The sequence below is a fragment of the Erinaceus europaeus genome, chromosome 8, assembly GCF_950295315.1.
Source record: "Erinaceus europaeus chromosome 8, mEriEur2.1, whole genome shotgun sequence".
In the NCBI taxonomy this organism is placed as follows: domain Eukaryota; kingdom Metazoa; phylum Chordata; class Mammalia; order Eulipotyphla; family Erinaceidae; genus Erinaceus; species Erinaceus europaeus.
Window position 1 is genome coordinate 98,260,992 of NC_080169.1, and position 24,044 is coordinate 98,285,035.

Here is a 24,044-nt window from a genome sequence, read left to right on the forward strand (position 1 = left end):
TTTTCTGGCCTTTCTTGAGATAACTTTTGTATATTGTGTGAGGAAGAATTTCGGCTTCTTTATGTCAACATTCAGTTTTACTAACACATTTTTGAAAATATTCTCCTCTCCTCTTTAATTGTTTTGGCACATTTATTGATGGTGGTTCATTATGAACATATGGGCTTATTTTATGCCTTCTTTAGTGCTCACCAGGTGGCCAGCCTTATTTTTTATATTGGGTTTTTATATTGGCAGTTATTGTTAGGATTTACCTGTTAAGCCAGTTCTCCTTTAGAGCTGTTAAGATTCTCTCAGATAATAAGTGTCTATTTTCAGGTCAAGGCGATTTTTGCTTTTGGACTTTGAAAATAATACTGACTTTATCTACACTTAGGAATGTCTGCATCATCATTTTATTCTTTCTCCTCCTCTTCTTTTCTGCACACCATCGTTTTCTTTTCTGCTCTCAGTTTGACTAGGTGTTTGTTTTATAGGAGTTTGGCATCTGTGGCCCGGAGTCTTAACAGTTAAAACATACCAAATCATTTATCAGGACCCAGTGAAGATTTAACGTGGTGCTCCTGTTGCTGGGCAACATTTGAGTAGCTACCCGTAAAGTGCTGCACTGTAGGTAAATCTCCCAGTAAACCCGTAAGTGGGCTTGAACAGTTTGAGTTCCCATTTTCCTTCTCAGCTGGTTCATTTCAGCCTTTGGCTCTATCTGACTTGTGCCCTGAAGCCAGGTCCTCTGAATCACACTGCATCCCCCTGCAACCTTTATTGGCAGAGCTGATAAATGTCTATTCCATAACCTCAATCACACTGACTCATTGTGACAGCTGTTTTCACAAACCTCCTGCTGTATCAGGTAGAGCTAAGATAGTTTTTCCAGAATATGTCATTTTATTAATATAATTGGATAAAGCAGTTACCATATGACTTGTTTCCATGCCCTATAAATTAGCAATTAAGGATAATTACCGCATCCATGAAAGTTTGCAACATGAATCAGCGCAGCTTTGGCAGGACAATTACCTGTGACAGTTTCTTCTCAATCTTAATATTTTTCTTCTGAAATAAAAATTCTGATGAACAGTTTTTTTTTTTTTTAAAAAAAACTATCTTCAGTAGAATTGCCCCCACTGCCTGAATGCCAGGTCTCTAAGGAGCAAATTACTCTTGTCTGTTTTATGTTTATGAACTATGTCAGTTACTTAAAGTGATGCCTTGCACATAGTAGGCACTCAGTACATTTGTTGAATTAATAAATGATTCAGTAATTAGAATAGCCTTATAAAGACAATCACCTTAGATGGCAGGCCTTTGAGAGCAGAAAAGTGACTTGTTTTGGTACCGTATGAACCATGTTCAGTTAGATGTATATAGTGTTGGTCTCTTTCATATTTACTTAATATTTCAAGTATCCCCCCTCCCCGAAGATGTTCCTTAGTGGTGGAATTAAAATTTTAATTTTAGGAAGGCATTAAAATATTCTTATTGAGAAAGAATATGAGTAGAAAGTTAAAATGGACGATAGGTGGAATTTAACAGTACTTGAACGAGGACATAGAGATAGTTTAAGGAGGTGTGTGTTTTGAGCTTTTGTAGTTCCTAAAAATAGTAGGAAGGAGACTATTGATAGTTTTCCCTTATAGATAAGTATCTTCTTTTCTGTAGATATGTGTTACCTACCTCTCCACTGAATGAGGGGTGGTTTAGAGAGAAAGATGTATACACGACAGTCTGTTTCTCCTGGGGGAATAACAGTTTCTGCCAGAGAGAATACCCGCTCCTTTTGCTTTGAAGGTTGAGTTGGTGATCACTATTTATTTGAATTTGTCTACGAGTAGTATGACTGTACAGTAGAGTGATATATAAAGTAAATTATCTCTAATAATTGCTTTTGTCATTTTATTAGGGAAAGAGTGATATACAAGATAGTTGCTGTCATATGTGTAGTTTCTTTTTTTCTCTTTTAAAAATATTTATTTATTCCCTTTTGTTGTCCTTGTTGCTTTATTGTTGTAGCTATTGTTGTTATTGATGTCATTGTTGTTGGATGGGACAGAGAGAAATAGAGAGAAGAAGGGAAGCCAGAGGGGGAGAGAAAGATAGACACCTGCAGACCTGCTTCACCGCCTGTGAAGCGACTCCCCTGCAGGTGGGGAACCATGGGCTCGAACTGGGATCCTTGTGTTTTGCACCACCTACGCATAACCCACTGCGCTACCGCCTGACTTCCTATGAGTACAGTTTCTTATCATGATAAGTATCCACTGCACACTACTCTCACCACCATCTAAGTGCTCCACACTATCTTGCACTGGTTCCTAATTCTTTCTTAAGCTTACCTTTAAGTGAGGTCAGACGGTATCCATCCTTCTCCTTATGGTTTATCTTACATGATACCTTCAAGTTCATTCCATGATGTGACACAGGATAAAATGTTTTCTTACAGCTGAGTGTTATTCCATTGTGTACACATGTCACATCTTTCTCAATCATTCAGATGTTAGGCATCTGGGCTACTTCCAACTTTGGGTTATTACATACAATGCTACTTTGTACGTGTGTGTACATAAATATCTTTGGAAAGGTATTTCTGTGTTCTATATATAAATCCCTGGGGGAGAAATAGCTGGATTGTAGGGGAGGCCCATTTCTAATGTTTTAAGGAATTGCTAGATTATTTTCCTCAGTTATTGAGTCAATGTACATTCTCACCTATATTATAGAAGTGTTTATTTTCCCCTTCCCACACACCCTTATCAGCATTTGCTATTTCTGTTCTTTCTGATGTATGACATTTCCACAGGTGTGACTGCTCTAATTTTTAAATTTTAATCAAAGTATTTTAATTTTTAGAGACAATTATACAATATATATTGTCTAGGAAGCACACAGTACTATGCAGTAAGTATGTAATACGGCCTCAAGGTGTACACGAACTGTAATACAGAGGTTACACACTATATACTGATAGCATTTTTGAACTCAGGATAAAATGCATCTGTACAGGGAGTGTGGGAGAGATGGGCTGGGGAGGACAGGGGGAAGGAATTCTGTTCTGTGTGTAGTAGATCTCCTGGTTCTTGTGGTTTCATAGTTTTCCACAGTCAAGTCTTCCTTAAATCCTGTACCACTTCTTGACCAGATTCTTATCCCAAATGGGTGCTGGTTTGGGCTGTGATCAGTTTCTTCAGGTCCCCAATGGACCTTCCCCAGAAGGTCACTGCAGACAATCTCTATCATTCTGTTGAAGCTCTGATTGCCTGGAACCCTTGGATATCCACAACCTTTTGCTGAAACACAGAACTGTGGTTATTCTTCTGTTTTTAAGCCTGATTGAAAGTCATCTGACTTAGTCTGAAATGGAATAGTTACAATAGAGGTCCTCAGCAGTTTGTGGCAGCAAAGTAACTGATGATGTGGAATAAGTCTGTCTTAGTAACCTCTAGAAAGTTCAGAGACTGAATGAGCTGTGTGCTGGCTGAATTCCTGAGCTACTTCCCATTTGTAGTCCAAATGGCATATTTGGTTCGTTAATACAAAGAACTTCTGATAGCAATCTTCAGAAGAGGATTCAAGGAAATGGAAAGTGTGTACGAAAGTATTTTGAAAACTTACTGTGCCCAGGTTATTTGCCAAAGCCCATCATAGGGCCAGGATAATAGACCCAGGAACCTGGTTTCCTAAGTGGAGGCCTTAGAGGTAGTGTCTTTCTGATATTTAGGGAGAAGATGGAGCTCTCACCAGTCATATTGTACTTGAGCTTCTAAGTGACTTTTATTTAATTCTCTAGTAAGGATTGTTTCTTTTTCTTTTAATATTTATTTATTTATTTATTCCCTTTTGTTGCCTTTGCTGTTTTTTTTCTTTTTTAATTGTTGTAGTTATTGTTGTTGTCGTTGTTGGATAAGACACAGAGAAATGGAGAGAGCAGGGGAAGACTGAGAGGGGGAGAGAAAGACAGACATCTGCAGACCTGCTTCACCGCTTGGGCAGGCGGGGCAGGCATTGGACAGAGACCTCTGGTTTGTGTGTTGTATTTTGGTTGGTTCCCCAGGCCCCATTTGGAGTTGATGCATCAGTGGTTTCAAGTCTAGGCATTTTTAAACATGCTACTCTTGCTTCTGCCATTTGAGAAGACTTGACTATGAATGTATCAGATTCAGACTCTTTTCCTTTGTTCTTATTTCTGGAATCTGAGACATCATCTGCCCTACTGTGCCTGTTCTTTCCTGCCATTACTTTCTTGGAAGGCTTGTCATTTTAGAGTGTCAATTTCCAGAATATGATGCCCAGTGCCTAGGCCCTCAGGCAGGCTGTTAGCATGGGCTCTTTGGCAGGAAATTCTAGTTTAATTGCTGGTGAACTTGAAAAAAAAAAGACTGAAAGCCAAGATCATGATTTGGGGGCCAGGTGGTGGCACACCTTGTTCAGCACACACATTTGTAGTGCACAGAAGACCCGGGTTCAAGTCCCTGGTCCTGCACAGGACCTGCAGTGCTGCAGGCACTCTTTTCTCCGTATCTCTTCTCCCTTTCCCTCTCAATTTTTTTTGTTTCTATCAAGAATAAATATTTAAAAACAAGATCATGATTTGGAACTTATTGAGAAAGATCTCTATTATGTTGTATCATAGTGCAGTGATGAAGAATCATATAGATCAGTGTGTACTTAAGCTCTGACATTAGAGCACTAGTTAAAATAACATTCTGAGGGAGTCGGGCAGTAGCGCAGCGGGTTAAGTGCAGGTGGTGCAAAGTGTAAGGATCCCAGTTCGAGCTCCTGGCTCCCAACTTTCAAGGGAGTTGCTTCACAAGCGGTGAAGCAGGTCAGCAGGTGACTGTCTTTCTCTCCTGCTCTCTGTCTCCCCTCCTCTCTCCATTTCTCTCTGTTCTCTCCAACAACAGCGACATCGATAACAACAACAATAATAACTATAACAATAAAACAGCAAGGGCAACAAAAGGGAATGAATAAATAAATACTAAAAAATAACATTTTGAGTGTGCATATTTGTTGGAAATAGTTTTTCTAAACGATAGAATAGACAAATGAATATCCATACAAATACTGTGTGGCTGCGGAAGTGAATAAACTCACCATGAATGAGTTTCACACACAAAATAATAGCTAAGAACAATTCTCTGATGGAAATATGCAGAAGACTCAACTTATGTAGACTTCAGAAATAGGGAAAAGGGAACTATATTGTTTAGTGCTGAATACACTGTTGATTAAACTGCACAGAGAAGCAAGGAGGGATTACTGTCATTGTGGTGAGGATGAGGGAGAAGGGAAGACTCTAAGTAGAGGGGGCAGAGGGAATTCTGGGTCTTGGGATTGTTCTGTTTCTTGACTGATTAGTGATTGCTCAGATGCTTTTTTTTTTTTTTTAAACTGACACATGTTTACATGGATTTCAGCATTTACATTTCACTATTAAAGGCTTGGTTAAAGTGGAGAGGTGAGGGAGAAATATCAGCTAAACATATATGTAGGGCAGGGATTTCTCTTGATACTCTTCTTTTCTGGGACCTATTCTTTACAGAGAACTTTGTGGTCTTATGTACTGCACGGCCTGTCCTGGCATATTTCTCCAACCTTCTATCTTCTAACTTTTTAGCAGCTACTTCTTGTTTTGAAACATGGAGTTAAGGGTCTTTCAGCTCTAGTGAATCCAGTACTTGAGTCTACCTATTTGTTTAATTACATCTTGCCGAGCAAAGGCAAATAGAAGATGTTTAGTGAAGTTTTTTTTTTTTTTTGGGGGGGGGGTCTGGCTTTTCTTCTGTTTGAAACTCTCTCTTCTCCCCTACAAATACTGTTGATTTTTGCCTTTTAAAAAGACTTATCTTTATGAAATGGAGAAGAGAAAGAGTATGATACTACCAAGCTCTGTCATGTTCTATTGAGGATTGAAACCTGGGACCTTGTGTTTACAAGTCTTATATTCTCCTGCTGTGTTAGCTGTACCATCCTTCCCCCGAAAATATTTTCAAATTATCAGTGGACTGCAGAACTCTTTTCTCTTGCACATGGACTCTAAGCCTGCTCCTTAGATTACAGGTGAAAGAAAGGAGTTAATTAACTGCTTGGGAGCCTTAGGATCTTCATAAATGCTTCTGTCTTAATCGGCCAGTACATGGATTCTTCTAGAGTATTTCTTTATTTCTATACAGTATTAGGCCAGACCATCAGTTCTGTAGGGGAAGTACAAGCCCTGGATGCTATCTGCACTGCTTATAAATCTTGGGAACACGTGGCTGCTCCCAGATGTGGTTTCTAGGACTCTTCCTCCAGTTTCAACTTTTCTTAGGCCTCCCGCTTGCATACTCGCTCACTTGTTTGCTTCTGTCCTAGAATCACATTTGTGAATGGAGAGAATTAATTTTTTTTCTTTTTAAAAAACATTTTATTTATTAATAGGAGAGAGAACCATCACGGTCAGGGAAAGAGAATCAGAGTCGAACATCACTCTGACATCTCAGGACCTCACGCTCAAGAGTTCAGCCCTTTATTCGTTGCTCCGCCTCCCTGGCCATGATATTATTGTAACAGTCAAGAAGAAGACAAGTGCAGGTGCTTATTGGAGTAAAGTCGGAAAGGTGCTCATTTGCCCTGTCTCATTTGTCCCTTCAACTCCAAACAGTGTATTTGATGACTTAACTGTAATTTTTTTTATTCCAATTTATGTTGCAGGGTCTAATATTTGAGCATCTAAACGCTTCTTGTTCTTTGGCTAAGATCAAGTATAGTATCTGTTCTTATCAGTTTAATATTTGAAGGTCTAGACCAAAGTTTGATGTAGATGATCCATTTATAAAATTAAAAGCAATTCCGTTTACGTAATTATTTCCAAATATATGAGTGCCTCCAAGGTACCAGACACTGTTCTGGAAATTGGGGATACAGTTAAGAATTACCAGTAGAGTGCTGTTAATATCTCTGGGCCACTAACTGTCTTTTCTTCCTCCTCACTTAGGTCCTTTCTGGGTGTGCCATCATTGTTCGTGGGCAGCCTCGTGGGGGGCCTCCTCCTGAGAGGCAGATCAACCTCAGCAACATCCGTGCTGGCAACCTTGCCCGCCGGGCAGCAGCGACACAGCCTGATGCAAAAGATACCCCAGATGAGGTAGGTGCTTCCTCAGCCTTATCCAAAGCCTTATCCACTGCACCACCTCCCGGACCATTATAGGATTGTTTAATGAGTACTAATCAAGAGAACATGAAATGATGAACCGCATGTCTACAAAGAATTAATAAATGCTAGTTGTGGTAATCACTACTCCTGTTTAATTTCTGCTTCTACAAACACTTCTGTTACTCAAGATTAAATCTCCCATGGCACTTTTTAAATTTGGGTGCCAAGTGCTTTTCCTGACCAACACTTTGAGTAATTCTTTCCCTTTAAGTTTGTGTTGTTGGACAGTTAGATTGCTTTTGGGAGACAGGAGTCATGTTGACCTGGAGTGGCTAGTGCTGATCAAATTCGTTTTCCCAGAAGTAAGAAGCACATGGCCTTTTAGAAAAAGGGCTGGGTTTTAATTTCCGGTTTTGTGGATGAGAATCTAGGACAGAGAAACAAGAGGCCAGTTGGAACTTGTTCTAAAATATCTTAACTGTATCCTATGTAACAGTATAAAGAGATCTCAGTAGGACTATCCCAACTACATGAATACTATGTCATCTGATCCCAGTTCTCATAGTTTCATATGTTTATACATGTCTTGCTGTCTTTTCCAGAGCTTTTCAGTCTCACTGAGTTTCTCCTAGTAATTCGTCAAAGCTCCCTGTAACGTGAAGTATTTGATAGCTACAGATTTCAGTTTTTCTCAGCATTTCTCAGTTCTGGTAACCCAGTCTCTCCTCTCCTTCCTGTGATCTGCTCTTCCCTCTTCTGTGCTGCTGAAGCTGCTCTGGTGATGTTAACAGATGCTAACTAACTGGTAACCCAAACTCAGAGCCTGACTTTTCTACACCACTATGTTTCTTCCCTGACACCTCTTCCCCTGATCCCTCATATTCAGAAACATTTGTCAAGATGGGCTTTGGAAGTGGCTTAGCTATAGAACTTCTTCCATGTATGATGCCCTGGGTTTGAGTCCTACCATTGACTAAAATCTCTTTCCCATCTTTGAAACTTTATTTCTGTACTTGCTATTCTTCTTTCAGTATGGAAAATGTGTTTGGGATGTTGAAATAAGTCTCTTTGCCTTCATCCTCTGTTGTCCTTATTTCTCTGTTTGCTTTCAGGTCTTTTTGAAGCACAATTTCACTTACTCCTTTGCTCTATATTATTTTCAGACAATCCAGTGATTACTCATTATTTCTGTGACAGATCTAAATGCCTTCACTTGATATAAGCCCATTTGAGTTTGACCTTTGGTCTCCTCTTATTGAAGCCCCTCTGGGGTGCTAAGCTCCAGCCATGTGGAAGGAAGTTCTTGGGCCTTATTCAGGCTGATGAGTCTTGCCTGCTCAGGCTTTGAGTCATGCTGCTTCTTTAGTAGGGGTTCCCTCTAAATACTTTTTTCTCAAGATTCATCCTACTGGGAAGTCACAACTTCCATCATCCCATTTTTATGCAGTCCTAACAGGGTCTTTCTCTACCAGATTGTAAGTTCCTTGAATAGAGGGACTGTTTCTCCCCATAGTTTTACACCCTAGCCCCAGTGACTAACACAGGTGGACAGTTAGTAAACATTTAAATGAATGATGAAGAAAAGAATACGAACTTTTTCTCTGTGGAGACTAGTGTGCATTGTGGAATATGGCAGTTCAGCTTTTCATTGTTTGTGGTACATGCTGGTACATGTTGTCTAGTTTTTTGTTTCTTTTTTTCACAGTCAAATAAGAGTCAAGGATATTATTGCTCATTTGCTTTCCTTTGTATCACTGTGCCAAGCATCACTTGATTATTCTGTCTTCCTTCATAACATCTTCTTTCAAAGACAATCTTCTCTCTTCAAAGTCCTCTGACAATAAAAGTAACTCCCTGTATGTCCCTAGCCTCCACTGCCCTGTTCCAGATTAATCCCCAGTGTTGCCTAGCTACTGTAGGCAGCCTAGATACTGCATTGATGGGCACTGTGGGGCTTAAATATTTATTTCCCACAGATTTATTGAGCTCCTGCTATGTGGGGAATCCTATGTTGGTTTCATGAGAAATACAGAAACGGACATCACAGCCCTACATATAGAGGAGCTTTTCAGAGTTGGGGTGGTGGGGCACAAATGACAGGGGTACATTTATAGGTAGTACAAAGGGAGGTAATGAGAAAAGGAGGGACAAGGAGTATTGAGCTTTTGACCATGTACAAAATAATTAGCTTTATGATACACTGTTAGAATTTTTTTAAATTTCTTTATTGGAGGAATAGTTTATAAAAGCATAACATTTCCCAGTTTTTCACATAACAATACAACCCCCACTAGGTCCTCCTCTGCCATCATGTTCTAAGACTTGAAACCGCTGCCCCCCCCACTAGTCTTTTACTTTGGTGCAATACACCAACTCCAGTCCAAGTTCTGCACTGTTAGAAATTTTAATCTTATTTCAAAGGTTCTACCTGGTCCATAGGCAAGATTGGAATTTGAAAATTACATTTCATAGTTTCAGACAGCTGGACCTTGATTAGGTTTGGGGAGTGCCTGATGTAATTGCCTGATGTTGAGTGTTATAAAGGGAAGAAGGAGTTTTGAGTCTTTAAAGGCTATTTACTTCTTAGATGGAGCTATGGGACATTATTTGGACAGACCACAGTTACTCTTCCTATTAGGCCATTCTGGACCTTGTTAGATAAATGCTTTGAGCCAAGCTCCCTACTGTTTGGCTGTTAGAGTTGTTGTGAGAGGGTTTGCTGGGGTAGCCTTCTGCTGGCTGTCCTGGGAGAGCACTTTGACCAGGCTTTCTCCTGGAGAGCTCTATTGTCCTTGTGAGGATTGATGTGGTCATTTGCTTTCCTAAGTCTCTTGATGGCTTTTCTTCTTAGTTAATGTTCTGTCCAGTTACTGGATTTGTCGCAACCCTGTATGAAATACAACTTGAGGCGAGTTTAAGAAAGGGAGGTTACAGAAACAAAATGATTCCTTACAAGATTAGGTATAGCACATACTCTTTGCCAGACCTCCATTGTGACTTCCTCTTACTGCTCTGTGACTGACTAACTGTGAAATATATGCTCCTTCAGCAAACCTTTAAAAGCTTTTAGTAATTCTGCCTAGTTGGTAGAAATTGAAGGTTTCCCCACAGGGGTTAGGTATTTCCTTGTGATCTGACCCTGGATAAAGAAATTTTTATCAACACCTTGGCTTCCTTTAGGGGAGGTACTTGTTTTGTTAGAGCTTTTCCAGATATTTAGGAAAACAATATTATTTTTGTGACTTTGAGAGCACCTAAGCAGGACCAGTTTTTCCAAGAACCATTCATAGTGAATGTTGTATAACAGGATGGCTTTGCGGATACCAACCAGCTTAGTGAGCTGGCACACTAACACACTTTTTGATAGCTTTCTGGGAAGTCATATGAGTCTCTTTCCTTTATAGAACCTTGTTGGCTAACCCCATGAAATAGTTGTCACAGGCTATGGATGTGTGCTTATGCTTTTACTACCTGTGGCCTGAGGTCTGTGGTTCCAGTAAAACATAGGTTGAGGTGTACCATGATTCCCTTTCCCGCTTTGCATTTTTTAGGTTGGAAGCACATGAGCTTCTACCCTGCTTGAACACTTACCCCTTCTTTTTCTGTTAAAGGGAACTTGGGGCACTGTCAAGTTCAGACAGTAAACCCAGATGTACTTGAATAGCAGCCACTGACTGACAGGAAACATCTTCCTTTTTCTTTGCCATTCTAGAAGTGGTGTGCTGTGTGTGTGTGTGTTTGGGGGGGGGGGTGGATAAAGCAAAAACCACCCGTTTGTACATTATGCTGAGGTCATATGGATCCCACCGTGTGGATCTGTAGCTCACTGCTTGTTCAGGGTCTTTGATGGGTGAGAGGGAAGAAACACCTTATTAAGATGATTCATTGCCAGCATCTGTTATTCCTTAAGATCCTGAGACCAGTAGAGGATCCCACTGGTGCAGATTCAGACTAGAGCAGAAAGAGAAGAGATGTTTTGGGAAGAATAATTCCTTTCCCTCGTCAACTCTGTTGCTATGCTTTAAGAAGATGACAGAAAGGACATATGCAAGGCCCTTACTTGAGCAGGGAGCACCCTCTGAAATAATGATAGTGCCAGAACCTTCTCTTATTCCAGCAGTTCCTCAAACTGCTTTCAGTCTAGTTTAAGAGCTAGTGAAAGAGCTTTGTAAACTGGAAGGCAGTAGACAAATGAAGGTGGTAGTTGTTATTTATGACTTCCCTTTGGCTAGGTAAGTTCTGGAGGCTGGACTTGTCATTCAGGAGTGGGTAGATTAATATAAAGATTTAGAGTAGTAGCAGGTACATAGTGCTATAAAATTATTGACAATAACTACTCCCCAAATGATGGGGGCATAATACTTCTGCCAGTCTCTGGAAAACCATGAGACCTGTTCTTAGGGTTTGTCCTAGTTAAACCGACTATTAGACTCTCCATTTCAAGAGCCCCCTAATTGGATGGCCTGTGTTTTGTGCATTTCACTTTTGTATTCTCAGGGCCTAGTAGAGGGTCAGAATGTTGAAGGAATGAAGTTACTGGAATGTCAGTTGTAGTCCAAAACTAAGCAGTGATCCTTGTGTTTTGTCTCTCAGGCCTGGGCATTTCCTGCTCGAGAGTTCCTTCGAAAGAAACTGATTGGGAAGGAAGTCTGCTTCACGATAGAAAATAAGACTCCCCAAGGGCGGGAGTATGGCATGATCTATCTTGGAAAAGGTGAGTAGCACCCTCTGAGTCTTCCGAAGCTTTTCCCAAGATCAGTTTACATTTGGCAGCAGGCCAGTGTGAGTTCTGCTCCAGGCAGCTCCAGGATCTTTGGCTGCAGGTCTTATTTGAAGTGCTTTGGCAGTGGGAGCTCATGATGTGTAGGTGCTGAAGACTGCCTTTGATATTCCTGCTCACTGTTTACTCCGGGGCCTACCCTCCTGGTCTGTTTTTAGGTGTCTACAGTACAAGTCATCTCTGTATTTAGGTCAACAGCTCTTAGAACTCAGTGGTTTTATGCTTCTAAGTCATAGTACTAATTGAATTCTTATAGATTTCCTGTTGCATCTTTTTTTTTTCCCTTTGTGGCTTTTCTTCTCCTCCTGAGTACTCTCTTTAGGAAAGAAAGAGTTGTTTAGGACCTGTGGTACTTATTTATTATAAGCCATCCATTTTTAGAACAGAATGAGAGGAACACAGGTATTAGAGTTGTTTAGATTTAGAATCCCTTATAACATTTATATGTCTCTACCTCTTGATTTACAACTTATCGAGAATGTTTAAGGAGGTCATATATGTGAAACACTTAACTGTGACATGGGATATGTACTGAATACATATATCTACATGTGCACACATATGCTTGTTTTTCAACTGTGCCATATGTCTTGTGGGATATTAGGTCTTTTGGTCACTTTTGGATTAGGTGGAGAATAAGACTGATGAATCCGGTTTAAATTGAAATAGGACATTGAGAGAATTGGTTGACTCATCTTCATAAGGCAGTAAGATAAACAGACAGTTGTGCTCACCCAGAATTATTTTGGGAGCATTGTTTTCTTTCTATTTTCTTAAATTTTTAAAATTTATTTAAAAAAGGAGACATTATAAAAATCGTAGGATAAGAGGGGTACAACTCTACACAATTCCCATCACCACATCTCCATATCCCATCCCCTCCCCTGATAGGATTCCTATTCTTTATCCCTCTGGGAGTATGGTCCCAAGATCATTGTGGGATGCAGAAGGTGGAAGGTCTGGCTTCTGGTCGATCCATACTCCCAGCCTGCCTCTCTCTTTCCCTAGTAGGATGGTTCTCTGGGGAAGCAGAGGGGAGTGTTGTTTTCTAAGTTACCTGTGACTCATTAATAAAATAAACTTTGACCTGACCTACTCTAATAGTGTATTTTACTTGGATAGTTAGCAAGCTGTAAGTAAGCAAATAGGGTATAAGCAAGGCTAACAATTTCTTAAAATTCTGATTTTGATTGCATAGGTCATTTAGTTGGGTATGACCTTGGAAACATCTTTTCTAATTTGCTCAGAGATAGAAACACTGTTTTCAGCCTCCAAATTGCCAACAGCTTTAAATATTTTTTTAAAAATTCTACCAGGATTATCGCTGGGCCTTGCTGCCTACACTATGAATCCACTACTGGTGGTCATTATTATTATTATCAGTATCAGTATCATCATCATCATCATCACCATTACTGTTATTATTATCTTCTGATAGAGACAGAAATTGAGAGGAAAGAGTATGTGTGTGTGTGTGTGTGTGTGTGTAAGATACCTGTAGCACTGCTTTACCTCTTGTGAAGCTTCTCTTTAGGTTGAGATATGGGGCTTGAGCCTGGGTTCTTGCCATTTGATAACGTGCACTTGTCCAGGTATGCCCCCCCACCTTTGTAATGCAACAAAGGAGAATAAGCCCAAGGCCTCCTGCATGTTGAGTGGATACTGCTGAGTTACCGCCTTGATCCACCTTTTCATTCTTTCAATTTTTTACTAGAATGAGAGACAGTAGAGACATCACAGTAGACAGCTTTCCATGGTCTTCTGGTGCTGTTCACCTGCCTCCATGTGGTGTTGGGGCTCTGTCTTAAGACCTCATACACACTAAGACATGTGCTTTGCCAGGTAAGCAATCTCCTAACCTCTGTCCTTTTTTTTTCTTCTTCACTCAGAGCGATGCTCAGCTCTGGTTTATGTGGTGGTGCAAGGGATTGAACACTGGACCTTGGTGCTTCAAGCGTGAGAGTCTCTTTGCATAACCATTATGCTATCTATCCCTGCACTCTGTCTTGTTTCTTGATTGCATGGAAAACTATAGTAGTATTTGGAGCTATTTTAAAAAAGAGAAATAAATTTGCTTCTGATTTAGAATTAATATAGGAAGAAATAAAATATGCAAGAATTATTACTGGATGGTTAAAAGTAATGAAAGATAAATTGAAGTGAGGGCATTTGTTCAAGGATTTTGCTATATGAAAAATTCCAGTTCCATAATAGTTGGTCAGTTTTCTGTTACTCCTTAAAAAAACCTCCCTGGATTATAGAAAATTTGAGGCCTAGATACTGTTATGAAGGAACACATCAGAGTCTATTTTTTAAATATTTATTTATTTTCCCTTTTGTTCCCCTTGTTGTTTTTTTATTGTTGCTGTAGTTATTGTTGTTGTTGATGTTGTCATTGTTGGATAGGACAGAGAGAAATGGAGAGAGGAGGGGAAGACAGAGGGGGAGAGAAAGAGAAACACCTGCAGAACTGTTTCACTGCCTGTGAAGCGACCCCCCTGCAGGTGGGGAGCCGGGGGCTTGAACCAGGATCCTTGCGCTTCATGCCACATGCCCTTAACCCACTGCGCTACCACCTGACTCCCCAAAGAGTCTATTTTAATAGCCTTGGCCTTCAACTAAAATGGGCAGCTAGTTTATGGTAAGAAAAGCTGATGTTTACCATTATCCTTAAACTTTTTTTTTTTTTTAAAATATTTGTTTGACAGAGACAGGCAGAAATAGAGAGGGAAGGAAGTGGTAGAGAGAGGGTTAGAGAAATCTGCTTCAGTGTTTGTGAAGCTTTCCCCTTGCAGGTGGGGACTAGGGGTTTGATGTCAGGTCCTTGCACATTACAGCAGGTACACTCAACCAGATGATTCCCTGAAGTATAAACCTTGATTAGTATAAAGCTATTAGGTCTTAGTGTCAGGTGATAGCACATCCAGCTAAGCACACATAATGCACAAGAACCCAGGAATTATTAGGTCTTTTCCCCACAGTTTCTCTATTTTCAAGTATTCAGCCCATCACATTTTGTCACCTTCTTTGGGAATTCAGCCCAAGAAAAGGTATTTTTTCTCTGCTTTGAAGGAGCAATCAAAACTTAGATTTTAGGAGACCTGCCAATGGCCATTTCAGAGTACTCTGCCAAGAAAATAGGTTGGTTTTATGGCTGCTCACAGTGCTTATTTCCTGTCTGCATTCTTTGCCTCATTTTCCTTTGGAATTGCTAAATTTAACCTTTTGACTTTCTTTTTTTTCCCCCTCTTCTTCTTCTTTTTTTTGGATAGACATAGAGAAATTGAGAGGGATGGGGGAGATAGAGAGAAGGAATGAGAGAGAGACACCTTCATCCCTGCGTTGTGAAGTTTTCCCCCTGTAGGTGGGGAGCAGGGGTTTGAACTAGGTTCGTTGTGCACTGTAATGTATGTACTTAACCAGGTGTAACCAGGTCTAGCCCCACCTTTAGACTTTCCACTCTTTGGGATTCCTTTTCCTCTGGGGGGGGGGGGGGGAGCAGTGTATATTTACTAATGAGAGACAGCTGTGTGTGTGTCAATCTTTTTTTTTTTTTAACATTTCTTTTTTTTATTTTTTAAATTTTTTTATTGGGGAATTAATGTTTTACATTCAACAGTAAGTACAATAGTTTGTACATGCATAACATTCTCCAGTTTCCCATATAACAATACAACCCCCACTAGGTCCTCTGAATCCTTCTTGGACCATGTGTGTCAATCTAGCTTCAGTAGTAACCTCAGTGGGAAGGTTCATATGACTTTTAGGACCTGAGCTTTTTTCTGTAAATATCATTCATCTCAGCTTTTCTTGGTAGGAGACAAGGCTTCTAGTTTGCCAGTGTAGAAATGTGTGCATTACTAATGGCAAGGCATTCAGAGTTGGTTTAGGGGGGCTGGGTACTAAATGTACTTATTATTACTTGCAGATGTCAGTGTACAGTAACCTGACTATAACTCATACACAATTTTATTCCGTGCTGACATTACCTATCAGCTAGACAGCCGTGTTTCAGTTTACCTAGGAACTTGTTCTCTGCCATATTAAAGATTTTTTATATGGCGATTTCCTTTTAGATGTCTTCCTTTATTGTTTTAACTTGACAAGCAGAGATTTAAGAGAATGTAGAGAGCCTAAAAGCTTTTTCAGTACCATGGAAATGCAATTAATGTTTCAAGTGCCCAGGCAGGACCTAATCAGGTTGGGTGTTATGTTTAACTTCATTTTTTTTGCCTGCTCTGAAGGCTGCTATGTGACAGATTAGAAATCTAGACACTCTACTGTGTATCTCTGTGAGAGCAGGAGAAAGTCTTTATCAAATGGTGTGGCTTGTATCATCTCTTAGAACAGTTAACAGGACATTCTGAGAAGAATTGGACTTGGCGGCTGTAAAATGTAATAGGTGATCCTAAATAGATTTGTCTAGTTGTCCAGAATGTAGGGACTTACTTTTAATTTTTTTTTTCCAGTTTCTATTATGTGTTTGACAATTATTTGGTGATTATGGGCATTATTATATTGTTAGTTGTTGTTAAAATTTTTGTAGGCTCTTGCCGGGCGGGTTAGCTTCACGGGCGGGTAACAGAGATGCAGAGACAACGGCTGGGCAGGGAAGCTGTATTTCTTTATTCAGGAACAACGATTCATAAACTAAGACAAACTAATCACCAAACAGAACTCCGCTGTCTCTTTGCGGCGGCACAGGCACTCTCCCTTACTCTGGAACTCAGGAACCGTCTCTTACTCTGGAACTCATGAACTCTCGTACTCGGGAACCCTCTGAAACTCTTCCACTGTGGAACTCTCTCTTACTCTGTAACCCTGAAACTCTCGAACTCAGGAACTCAGGAACTCTGTCACTCTCGAACTCTGGCACTCAGGAACTCTCGGACTCAGGAACCCTCTCTCGGGGTTCCTTGGGGCGGGGCCAAGCAGGCCCGCAAAATTAACAGGACTGATCCAATTCTCTTGGCGGGGGGAGGGCTAGGACAAACCAATGTAAAGCATACGACAATTCTACCATTTCTAATAGAGAAGGTAATGGAGAGTTTTACACATCAACAAGTCTATTTAACCTTTTGTTTAGACCAACTTAGTTAAAATATATTGATTGTTAACTAATTTTTACCTCAGACTTTAAATGTAAGTTAATTTTTATCTTTATGAGAATTACGTTGAAAACCTTTTTCATTTAACTTTGACTAGTAAGAATTTAGCCTTAAAGCTACTATTTACCAAACTTTAAACATACACATAAACATGGTCATTAATACACGAGGAGAGAAACCTTTGTTACGAAGACATGTCATTTTAAACACGAATTTAAATCTGTACTGTCTTAGTGGTTGGGGGGGTCACCATTCGGAGGTGGCTTCCCGTGCAGCTCCATTCCTGCGCAGCTTCACTTCTAGGAATTGCAGGTTGCGATCTCTGCACAAGTCTCTGCGTACTCCAGCTTGTCTGTCTTCAGACCGGACTGGCAGCTGGAGATCTCGTGTGCCCAGTTTCGGCAGGGAGCCCAGGGGTCCGGGAGACCCGGGATGGTTCCAGAATTCATAGAAAGAGGGCAGGCAGGCCAGTTTTGTAGAAGGCGTGGGCCTAGGTGCCCAGGGGTGGCGGCCATGATAGGCTGCCGCGGCCCTGCCCCATGGCCCTGCCATGTCTGCTGCCCTGTTTGCAGTGACCGAGCAGCGTGGAGGGATCACGCGTCCAGTGCCCTGCGCCACGCGGTGGAAAGCCAGCTCCTGTGGGCTGGCCTCGGGCTCTTGCGTGTTGGCCTCGGGCTCTTGCGTGTTGGCCTCGGGCTCCAGGGGCTCTTGTGTGCTGGCGTCGGCCTCCTGCGGGCTGCGGGCTGCGGGGCTGCGGGCGCGGTGCGCGGGGTTGTCTGGGCGCAGCCGGCTGGCTGGCTGTTTAACCAGGTGGAAATAGCAGCTCCGCGCCTCGCCTCCCTCCCGCTGGCTATTCCCGCTGGCTGTTCTGAGTTCGCCCGAGCGAGTGGAAACCACAGAGTGGTCCAGAGATAAATGTTCCAGAAACAGCAAAACAGTCTCGTGAAGAAAGAGCAGAGGCCTTTGGAGATCTCTTCACAAGCAGAAGAGAAGGCCATAGTGCATAGGTAGCCAAATTGTCTTTACTTATCTGAGAGATGCGCAGGTCAGGTCCACGTGGGCGCCATTTGTTGTTAAAATTCGGAGGCTCTGGCCGGGCTGGCTTGCTTCACGGGCGGGTAACAGAGACGCGGAGACAACGGCGGGCAGGGAAGCTGTATTTCTTTATTCAGGAACAACGATTCATAAACTAAGACAAACTAATCACCAAACAGAACTCTGCTGTCTCTTTGCGGCGGCACAAGCACTCCCTCTTACTCTTGAACTCAGGAACTCTCCAACTCTGGAACTCTGGAACTCTGGAACTCTGGAACTCTCCTACTGGGGAACCCTCTGAAAACTCTGGCACTCTCGAACTCTCTCTTACTCTGTAACCCTGAAACTCTCGAACTCAGGAACTCTCTGGCCCTCTCTCTCTTCCTCTTGAACTCACGAACTCTCCAACTCTGGAACTCTCGTACTCGGGAACCCCCTGAAACTCTGGCACACTGGAACTCTCTCTTACTCTGTAACCCTGAAACTCTCGAACTCAGGAACTCTGTCACTCTCGAACTCTGGCACTCAGGAACTCTCGGACTCAGGAACCCTCTCTCGGGGTTCCTTGGGGCGGAGCCAAGCAGGCCCGCGAAATTAACAGGACTGATCCAATTCTCTTGGCGGGGGGAGGGCTAGGACAAACCAATGTAAAGCATACGACAGTTAGTCTTTTAAATGCTTTGAAATGTCATCTTCTGTACCCCGTTTTATTGGGAAATAATTGACATTGTGTTAGTTTAAGGTACACCGCATTGTGGTTTGATTTTGATTTCCAACTATTATGAAATAATTACTACAGTAGGCTCAGCTAAAAGCCATCTTATATAGCCATCTTATATAACCATCTTATATTCCCTTTTGTTGCCTTGTTTTATTCTTGTAGTTATTACTGTTGTTGTTATTGATGTCGTCGTTGTTGGATAGAACAGAAATGGAGAGAGGAAGGGAAGACAGGGGGAGAGAGAGATAGATACGTGCAGACCTGCTTCACCACCTGTGAAGCGGGGGATTGTTTTATCTTTGGATTTTCTTTTAATATTTTATAGTATACATTTTACTTACAGCAATGTTACCTGTAGTTATGATTTTATATACATTATATCCCTAGAACTTATTTATCTTGTAACTGAGGATTTGTACCTCTTGTCCCCCTTCCTCCCTTTTATTTATTTATTTACTTATTTTATTTAGTTATTTTTTTGCCTCCAGGGTTATTGCTGGGGCTCAGTGCCTGCATTATGAATTCACTCCTCCTGGAGGCTATTTTTCCCCTTTGTTGCCCTTGTTGCTTCTTATTATTGTTGTTATTGCTGTAGTTGTTATTGTTGGATAGGACAGAAAGAAATCGAGAGAGATGGGGAGAATAGAGAGGGGGAGAGAAAGACACCTGCAGACCTGCTTCAGCGCTTGTGTAGCGACCCCGCTGTAGGTGGGGAACTGGGTGCTCGAACTGGGATCCTTCCGCGGGTCCTTGCGCCATGTGTGCTTAACCCAATGCGCTACTGCTGCCAACCTCCCCTCCCTCCAGTTCTTTCATAGCTCCCCCCATCTCTTTTTCCATCATTCTGGTGTTTTGTTTTTAGATTCCATATACAAGTGGGATCCTGCAGTATTAGTCTTGCATTGTCTAATTTGTACCGCTTAGCATAATGCCTTTTGCAAATCATGTGATTTCCTCTTTTTTAAAATTTTATTTATTGGGGAATTAGTGTTTTACATTCCACAGTAAATGCAATAGTCTGTACATGCATAACTTTTCACAGTTTTCCATATAACAATACAACGGTTTCCTCTTTTTTTTTTAATTGTTGTAGTTAATATTGTTGTTGTTATTGATGTCTTCATTGTTGGATAGGACAGAGAGAAATGGAGAGAGGAGGGGAAGACAGAGGGGGAGAGAAAAATAGACACCTGCAGACCTGCTTCACTGCCTGTGAAGTGACGCCCCTGCAGGTGGGGAACTGGGGGCTCAAACCGGGATTCTTCCTCTTTGCGCCACCTGCGCTTAACCCGCTGCGCTACCACCCGACTCCCCACAATGATTTTTTTTAAGAACTCCATTCTTATCAGATGCAGATATAAATCTTGTTTCTATTCCCACCCACCCTCCCTTTTTTTTTCTCCTTAGATACCAATGGGGAAAACATTGCAGAGTCTCTGGTTGCAGAAGGATTGGCCAGCCGGAGAGAAGGCATGAGAGCTACTACGTAAGTATTCGCCATCCTTCTGACCTGACTTCTTCTTCTTTCACTCTGAGGACCTGGATTACTCAAGGAAGGTTATTGGGTAGTGAAAAACACGCACACACACACACCCCACACAAAATGTGTAACTTCTGGTCATCTTCCAGCATTTAGGGCATTTTTGCTTATGTTGACTATTCTGAGCCCCAGACAGTGATTATGGACTCGTTTGTGGCATTTGATGTGCATAAAACCTTTGAGAGTAGGTTTTATGACTAGAAGTTCTATTCTATTTATTTGTTGTTTTTTAAAATATTTATTCCTTTTTGTTGCCATTGTTTTATTGTTGTTGTTATTGATGTCGTTGTTGTTGGCTAGGACAGAGAGAAATGGAGAGAGGAGGGGAAGGCAGAGAGAGAGAGAAAGATAGATAGATACCTGCAGACCTGCTTCACTGCTTGTGAAGCAACGTCCCTGCAGGTGGGGAGCTGGGGGCTTAAACCGGGATCCTTAGGCTGGGACTTGCGCCACTTGCGCATAACCCGCTACGCTGCCGTCCGACTCTCAAGATGTTCTATTTTTTGTGTTTGTAAGTGTCCAATAGGTTTTGACTTAGAGATTTAGCTCTAGAGCATTTATCTAGTCATCCAAACCCAACCCCAAAAGACTTATTGAACATTTACTATGTGTTAGACTGCGCTTTAGGCACTGATAATAAAGTAATGAACAGATTTACATTTTAATAAGGAGATAAATTATAAATTAATCAATAAACCTATTGCTGTACAACATGCCATGTGCAAAGAGTAAGTGCACTGAAAATATGAACTTGATACTGACTCACTAAAGACTATTATGTATTTTTGCTTTCAGGTATATATTGTGCCCTAATTTATAGATACATGTGAACATATGCTCTATCTTATGGGACCTGGCCTATATCTAGGTTTTGGGACTTTGTTAGGAAGTGAACCTCCTGAAAGGAAAGGTCTCACCCTTTCATGGTGATGAGGGTGAAGGGTTGGCAATCCATGCCTGATGTCTCTGCACACAGTCTGAGGTGAAGCATGCTGAGATGGTACTCGTTGCATTGATTAGGTTGGAATCAGCGGATGCAATATCATTTGGCCTGACTTGAGAAAAGCATGCAAGGAAGTGAGCTGTCCACCCCAGAGGTTCCAGGATTGGGAGAATCATAGGTTCTATAAACGAAGCGGGAGATTCCTGTTGTCTTAGGGTTTAAGAAGACAATAGATGGTTATTGCAATAATCACATTGTTTGGCAGTTGGGTTAACTTTGAAGAATCCCTTTGTTAGGATTTGCTGTATCATACACACCTTCACCATATTTCATGTCCTTTGACATTGTTTGCATATAGCTATGCCACTAGTTGCTTTTGTTCTCCCTGGACTAAGCTTTTAAGAGAGTCAACATATCAAAGACTCAGCCTTTGTATTAAAAAGACTCAGTCTGTGCTTTAAAAAGTTTGAGATATTCAATCAATTTTTCCCCTCTCATATTAATTAAATAGTGATTTATATGACTGCAAATTGATAGGAGTGTACATAAACACCATTCCCACCACCAAAAGACTCTCCCATCCCCCCCCCCCAACCCCCATGAAACTGAACATTCACCCTCACCCTCCACCCAGGATTTTTTCTTTGGTTCCCTACTCCAAATTCAGTCAACTCCTGCTTTGAATTTCCCTTTCTGTTCTTCTTTCTCAACTTCTGTTGATGAGTGGGATCATCCCATACTCATCTTTATCTTTCTTTTCTTTTTTTTTTTTTCCACCCTCGCGCCCGCCTCCCAGCCGCTCCATCTTTATCTTTCTGACTTAGCTCACTTAACATAATTTCTTCTAGCTCCATCCACAATGGGTCAGAGAAGGTGGGTTCATTGTTCTTAATAGCTGCGTTGAAGTGCACTGAAAATAAAGTGAAGTGATTTATCTAGAATTCAAAGCAAAATCTGCTGCTTAGAATCTTGGGAAACTGACAAGGACTCATTGGTTCAATTTTAAAGTCAGGAGAAATTTGTATCTCTCTCAAGCCTTTTAGGAGTTTTGGCTAGTGGATCTATAGATACCCAAGTAGTTGATAAAATGTGTTTAACTAATGGCAGTGTGAACTTCTTAGAAATTAGTGTTAGGGGGAGTCAGGCAGTAGTATCTCAGTGGGTTAAGTGCACATGGTGTGAAGCTCAAGGATCCTGGTTAGAGCCCCCAGCTCCCCACCTGCAGGGGGAGTTGCTACACAGGCAGTGAAGCAGGTCTGTAGGTGTCTGTCTTTCTCTCCCCCTCTCTGTCTTCCCCTCCTCTTTCCATTTCTCTCTGTCCTAGCCGACAACAATGACATCAGTAACAACAACAATAATAACTACAACAACAATAAAAAAAAACAAGGGCAACAACAGAGAAAATAAATAAATAAATATAAAAAATTAAAAAATGAGTGTTAGGTATATAAGGCTTATCAACACATGTATCATGTTCAAGTTCAACAGAGTTGGCTTGTAGCAGAATGGATCGCAGCTGGCTTTAATTAACACTTTCCTCTCTAAAAGATGATATGCTGCATTGCTAATTTGGAGGCTAAAGATGCTGTTTAAATCATTAAGTCCTTGTTACACTATATGACTGTGGGAGCTGTAGAAAAGACTTTGGACAAATATTTGCATGAACTATACCAAATGAGAGGGTTTGCAGAGGCGCAAATGAACTTTTTTTTCATTCTTACTTCCTTTGGGGAAGACATTGGGACCCATTCATTCACTTGATACTGCTGTGGCCCTTGTGACTGCAGAGATTTCTTTTGTAGAGACTATTATTGGGGTGTGAGCATGTTATGCTACTTGCCTTAGGTGTTGTTTATTTATTTGAAAGCATTCCAAAGTTGTGACTTAAGGATAAGTGCAAGTACAATTACCAATGCAGTATTTTAGGGAATTCTAGTTTGCAACCAGAATGAAAAATTTGAAGAACCCCAAGCAGTATTCTTCTATCTCAACTAAGAATTCCCTGAAGTCCTAGTTGTTTTGTTTTTTTAACCACGAAATTATTTTGACCTAGTGTCGAATGTTATCAGGTTCTTTGTTTCTTTGTTTTTAAATTTTTTTATTATCTTTTATTTATTTATTGGATAGAGACAGACAGAAATCGAGCAGAAGGGAGAGATAGAGAGGGAAAGAGACAGAAAGACACCTGCAACCCTGCTTTACCACTTGCAAAGCTTTCCCCCTGCAGGTGGGGACCGGGGGCTCGAACCTCGGTCCTTGCGCATTGCAACATGTGCACTCAACCAGGTGCACCACCACCCGGCCCCCAGGTTCTTTGTTTCTATATCTTAAGCTACAGTTTTAAAAAAAAAAGAAATTGTAGCTGCAAGTTTGAATTCCTGAGGATATAATTTTGTTCTGGGAGGAGGTTCTGGAAGGAAAATCATAACTGAAGTTCTCCTGGTTTGAGAGATTGTAGGTCCAAGATCCCTATTAGAAATCTCTACTGATCAAGAGGGGAGACTCTTTTTCTGTGTGCAGACTTTGCTTAAGACCAGGTATTTGAGAAAGACTAGCATTCACTGTTCATTTTAGCTCAGACATATCAGAGAAAGAGCCATTTCTGCCTTTGTTTTTTTAGCTTTCTACTGTTTTTTTTTTTTTTTTTTTTTTTTGGGCTGTTCTCACATGCAGTTTGGTTTCTTGTTTGATAAAGGAGGAGTCTTTGATTTTCAAACTGCTTTTGCTAAGCTCACTTACTGAATATGTAAGTTAGGTGATGACATTTTCTGTAACAACAGTATTT

General features: G+C 41.1%; 1 protein-coding gene and 1 non-coding gene across 2 annotated transcripts in view; both read left to right on the plus strand.

The window, feature by feature from the left end:
- SND1 (staphylococcal nuclease and tudor domain containing 1) overlaps positions 1-24,044 on the plus strand; it is a 497,039-nt gene that overhangs the window by 38,223 nt on the left and 434,772 nt on the right. The window contains exons 2-4 of the mRNA XM_007526286.3: positions 6,974-7,123; positions 11,726-11,846; positions 20,184-20,262. Of these exons, the coding sequence (XP_007526348.1) occupies positions 6,974-7,123; positions 11,726-11,846; positions 20,184-20,262 (350 nt within the window). The remainder of the gene's footprint in view (positions 1-6,973; positions 7,124-11,725; positions 11,847-20,183; positions 20,263-24,044) is intronic.
- Positions 6,712-6,904, plus strand: LOC132539982 (U2 spliceosomal RNA). The gene has a single exon (XR_009551280.1). It is a non-coding gene; the product is annotated as a U2 spliceosomal RNA (small nuclear RNA).